The sequence below is a fragment of the Micropterus dolomieu genome, linkage group LG03 (assembly GCF_021292245.1).
Source record: "Micropterus dolomieu isolate WLL.071019.BEF.003 ecotype Adirondacks linkage group LG03, ASM2129224v1, whole genome shotgun sequence".
NCBI lineage: Eukaryota > Metazoa > Chordata > Actinopteri > Centrarchiformes > Centrarchidae > Micropterus > Micropterus dolomieu.
Window position 1 is genome coordinate 35243282 of NC_060152.1, and position 5104 is coordinate 35248385.

At 48.0% G+C, this 5104-nt stretch overlaps 1 protein-coding gene across 2 annotated transcripts in view; it reads right to left on the reverse strand.

Moving 5' to 3' along the window:
* arhgef2 (rho/rac guanine nucleotide exchange factor (GEF) 2) overlaps window positions 1–5104 on the reverse strand; it is a 33170-nt gene that overhangs the window by 16658 nt on the left and 11408 nt on the right. For both annotated transcript variants that reach the window (XM_046044924.1, XM_046044925.1), the window contains exons 3-8: window positions 4020–4087; window positions 2908–2971; window positions 2634–2766; window positions 2245–2348; window positions 1974–2117; window positions 913–1163 (exon numbers count right to left, since the gene is read on the reverse strand). In XM_046044924.1, the coding sequence (XP_045900880.1) occupies window positions 913–1163; window positions 1974–2117; window positions 2245–2348; window positions 2634–2766; window positions 2908–2971; window positions 4020–4087 (764 nt within the window). The remainder of the gene's footprint in view (window positions 1–912; window positions 1164–1973; window positions 2118–2244; window positions 2349–2633; window positions 2767–2907; window positions 2972–4019; window positions 4088–5104) is intronic.

Below are 5104 nucleotides of genomic sequence, written 5' to 3' on the forward strand. Positions count from 1 at the left end.
GCTTCCTTCTGGGTCGACAGCCATGCAGACCAGTTTGATGCAGTGTGCGGCGTATGGGCTGAGCCCTGACAGGCTGACCCCCCCACCCCTTCAACCTCTGCAGCAGTGCTGGCAGCACTCAGACGTCTGTTTCCCAAAGACAACCTCTGGATGTGACGCTGAGCACGTGCACTCAGCTGCTTTGGTCGACCATGGCGAGGCCTGTTCTGAGTGGAACCTGTCCTGGTGAACCGCTGTATGGTCTCGGCCACCGTGCTGCAGCTCAGTTTCAGGGTCTTGGCGGTCTTCTTACAGCCTCGGCCATCTTTATGTAGAGCAACCGTTCTTTGTTTCAGATCCTCAGAAAGTTCTTTGCCATGAGGTGCCATGTTGAACTTCCAGTGAGCGTTATGAGGGAGTGTGAGAGTGACATCACCAAATTTAACCTGCTCCCCATTCACACCTGAGACCCTGTAACACTAACGGGTTACATGACACTGGGGAGGGAAAATGGCTGATTGGGCCCAAAGTGGACATTTTCACTGAGGGGTGTTCTCACTTTTGTTGCCAGCGTTTTAGACATTAACGGCTATGTTATTTTGACGGGACAGCAGATTTACACTGTTATACAAGCTGCACACTCACTACTTTACACTGGAGCAAAGAGTCATTTCTTCAGCGTTGTCACACGAAAAGATAGAATCAGATATTTATAGAAATGTGAGGAGTGGACTCACTTTTGTGAGATACTGTAGATAAACTGTGTCTCATTGCATGTAAACGAGTCTGAAGTCACTCTTTAAACTTCTGGATTTCTCAGTTCAAACAGCTGTTTTCAGAAATCCTGTTGAGTTTGAATCCCGACCATCACGAAACCTGGTCCTGTATGATGTGGTCACTCAGTGATCCACACTGAGATCACATGTGCCGTACCTGTCTGAGCAGCAGCTCTCCAATCCTGTGGACGGTGAAGTTGGTGGCGCTGCCCTCCATCAGCCCCTCCTTCCTCCGGTTCAGCAGCTCCGACAGGAAGCTGGAGTGCCACTCCAGCAGCTGGTCCAGGCAGGGGAAGATGGTGTGAACCACGCCCGCCTCCAGCATCACCTCCTCCAGCATCCCCCTCCGGTACACCCCCTCCATGATCCGCAACGTCCGCACGTGGTGGAACTCCGTCTGGATCAACTCTGAGAACCAGAGACACAAGAAACTGGTTTATCCTGATGAGATTGGTAACAGAAACCCAAAGATGTCTCCATGAGGACAGACGCCCACATGGACAGCACAGTGTGGATGTTGGAGCTTTAAAGTCGTCAGACACCTCCAGCAGTCGACTCGTTTCCATTGTGTCTGTATCTAGTGTATGTGAATAGATGAACATAATGATGCATATATATACATATACGTTTTTATGATATCACCACATTTATATGCAATGATGTCAGAAAAACTCTGCCTCTGATTGGTGCCTGCCCAGTAATCTGTACAGACGTGTTGAGACCAGAACAGAAAACTGATCCAGACCTGAAGAAGGTCGAGGTGAGAAATGTTAATTACTACGATTCCTAACACTTCCTGTTTTGGTTTTAGCAGCCAAATAAATCATCTAAATCATTTACCAGTTTACGTAATGTTTTATCTTTCTGACCCGAGTAGCAGCCCTCACAGTCATGCAGGTTATGTATAACATGACTTTTTAACGCCACGGATGGTGTAATACACACACGTGTGTCTTCTTGTATTTGACGTTAACATTAACAGCCGGCTGTCGACCCGTCCACCGCTCGGGCTTGTTGTAGCTCAGATGATGCAGAGTAGGCCCATTACCAAACTCAGGATCCAGCTATGAGTCATGAGCAAACTGTTTAGCATTAAACTGTTGGTGACTTTAAACTAACAGTGATCACAGAGTGAATATCTGATCAGATTTATCAGATGAAAAGCTGCTGATCTTTGCTCAGTATCTAAAGGGAAACACTGAATATGTATTTCTTTACCGTAGATAACATCCTGCTGTTTGATGAGGTCTTTATGAAGCGTCTGCAGGAAGTTTGGTTCCACCACGAGACTCCAGCTGTCGGCCTGAACACAGCTGCCCTCTGCCTGCAGCTCCTCCAGCAGGGGGCTCCACCACCACTCACCTGCAGCACAACACACACCACTGGGGTTATGTTACCGATAACAATTCTCCTTCACCGATCCAGAACCTGCTGCTAAGAACTAGAACTGATAATAAAAGGAGACGCCGTGAAGAGACGACGAACACACCGTCGTCAGTCAGAGACTCCATGGACAGAGTCCGACTCCTGAAGTTCAGAGACTCAGTGGACTGAGACAGGATCCTCCTGAGACCCACAGAGTCCTCGCTCACACTGAGGAGAGAGAAAGACAGACAGGTGGGGAGAGAGACAGGTGAGAAGAGAGAGACAGACAGGTGGGGAGAGAGACAGGTGAGGAGAGAGAGACAGGTGATCATTCAATATTTGTTTCTTAAAAAAGCAGTTTGTTGTAAAAACAGCTGAAACGGTTCCTGAGCTGCGTTACAACGTTATTTATTTCAGAAAATCTGAACGTCACTGAAGGATCTAAAGACGACAACAAGCTCAGTCATTCAGCTTTTACATTTAACAACCAATCAGGCGGCTGCTCAGTCTTACCCTGCAATGTTATTGGTGGAGACGCTCTTGGCGAGCGAGAGGCCGGAGCGAACCCGCCTGGACCCGAGCAGCGACTGACGAAGACTGTCTGAGGGGTAGATGGCCGAGCTGGGACGCTCCTTCATCATCGGAGCTGAAGAGAAACAGATGAAAAAATAAAGTCACCGATTACAACTTTTTGCACAAAAACACTGGATCCTACATTTCCCAAAATTCAGCTGGATGGGGTCGTTCATTGTGATATACAGACAGAGAGATAGATAGGTTGACTCACTTTTGGTGCGCATGGCGACATTCTGCAGAGCTGAACTGTTTCTCACCAACGCCAGCTTCTGTTGCTGTTAGAGAGACAGACAGGTGGTGAGACAGGTGGAGAGACAGGTGGTCAGTGCAGACAGAGAGACAGACAGGTGGTGAGACAGGTGGAGAGACAGGTGGTCAGTGCAGACAGAGAGACAGACAGGTGGTGAGACAGGTGGAGAGACAGGTGGTCAGTGCAGACAGAGAGACAGACAGGTGGTGAGACAGGCGGAGAGACAGGTGGTCAGTGCAGACAGAGAGGCAGACAGGTGGAGAGACAGGTGGTCAGTGCAGACAGAGAGACAGACAGGTGGTGAGACAGGTGGTCAGTGCAGACAGAGATACAGACAGGTGGTCAGTGCAGACAGAGAGACAGACAGGTGGTGAGACAGGTGGAGAGACAGGTGGTCAGTGCAGACAGAGATACAGACAGGTGGTGAGACAGGTGGTCAGTGCAGACAGAGAGACAGACAGGTGGTGAGACAGGTGGAGAGACAGGTGGTCAGTGCAGACAGAGAGACAGACAGGTGGTGAGACAGGCGGAGAGACAGGTGGTCAGTGCAGACAGAGATACAGACAGGTGGAGAGACAGGTGGTCAGTGCAGACAGAGAGACAGACAGGTGGTGAGACAGGTGGAGAGACAGGTAGTCAGTGCAGACAGAGATACAGACAGGTGGTCAGTGCAGACAGAGAGGCAGACAGGTGGAGAGACAGGTGGTCAGTGCAGACAGAGATACAGACAGGTGGTGAGACAGGTGGTCAGTGCAGACAGAGAGACAGACAGGTGGTGAGACAGGTGGAGAGACAGGTGGTCAGTGCAGACAGAGATACAGACAGGTGGTGAGACAGGCGGAGAGACAGGTGGTCAGTGCAGACAGAGATACAGACAGGTGGTGAGACAGGCGGAGAGACAGGTGGTCAGTGCAGACAGAGAGACAGACAGGTGGTGAGACAGGTGGAGAGACAGGTGGTCAGTGCAGACAGAGAGACAGACAGGTGGTGAGACAGGTAGTCAGTGCAGACAGAGAGACAGACAGGTGGTGAGACAGGTAGTCAGTGCAGACAGAGAGACAGACAGGTCTTACCTTCTGTTTCATCTTGGCACAGCTGGCCAGACTGTCTCTGCAGCGGTTGTGGATGGTGACATTACAGGCTGAGAGAGAGACAGGTGGGGAGAGAGAGACAGGTCAGAAACATGTCACTCAGATGTCTCCATGTGTCCATTTATTGATATCAGATCAATAACTGCTGTGGATAAGTTTGTACCAATAACTCATATTGAAGTCCAAACATGCCAAAGACTTCAGCTTATTGGATCCTGATGTAAAACATCAGGGAGGACGTCTGAATGCAGTAACCTGATTGGTTAATTCAGGACAGGTATGTTTTTGTCTGAACAATGAAGCGGCTTGTCAGCATCAACAAAAAACATCCTGTAACCAACCACAGTGATGTCAAAGCGTCCTTGAGAACACCTGTACCTGCTGCTTCAACCTACATGCACACTGTTTACTGTGCGTGGACCAGAGGACCCCCATTAGAACCTTTGGAACCAATTCAAGGATCAACAGCACATTCTCCATGATCCTAAGAACTTCCTCAAGGACCTCTGCAACCTCAAGTCCACCTGAAACTGCACACACTGTACTACACTATATACACACTGCACTATATACACACTACACTACACTATATACACACTACACAACACTATATACACACTACACTACACTATATACACACTACACTATATACACACTACACTACACTATATACACACTACACTACACTATATACACACTACACTACACTATATACACACTACACTACACTATATACACACTGCACAACACTATATACACACTACACTACACTATATACACACTGCACTACACTATATACACACTGCACTATATACACACTACACTACACTATATACACACTACACAACACTATATACACACTACACTACACTATATACACACTACACTACACTATATACACACTGCACAACACTATATACACACTACACTACACTATATACACACTGCACTATATACACACTACACTACACTATATACACACTACACTACACTATATACACACTACACTACACGATATACACACTACACAACACTATATACACACTACACTACACGATATACACACT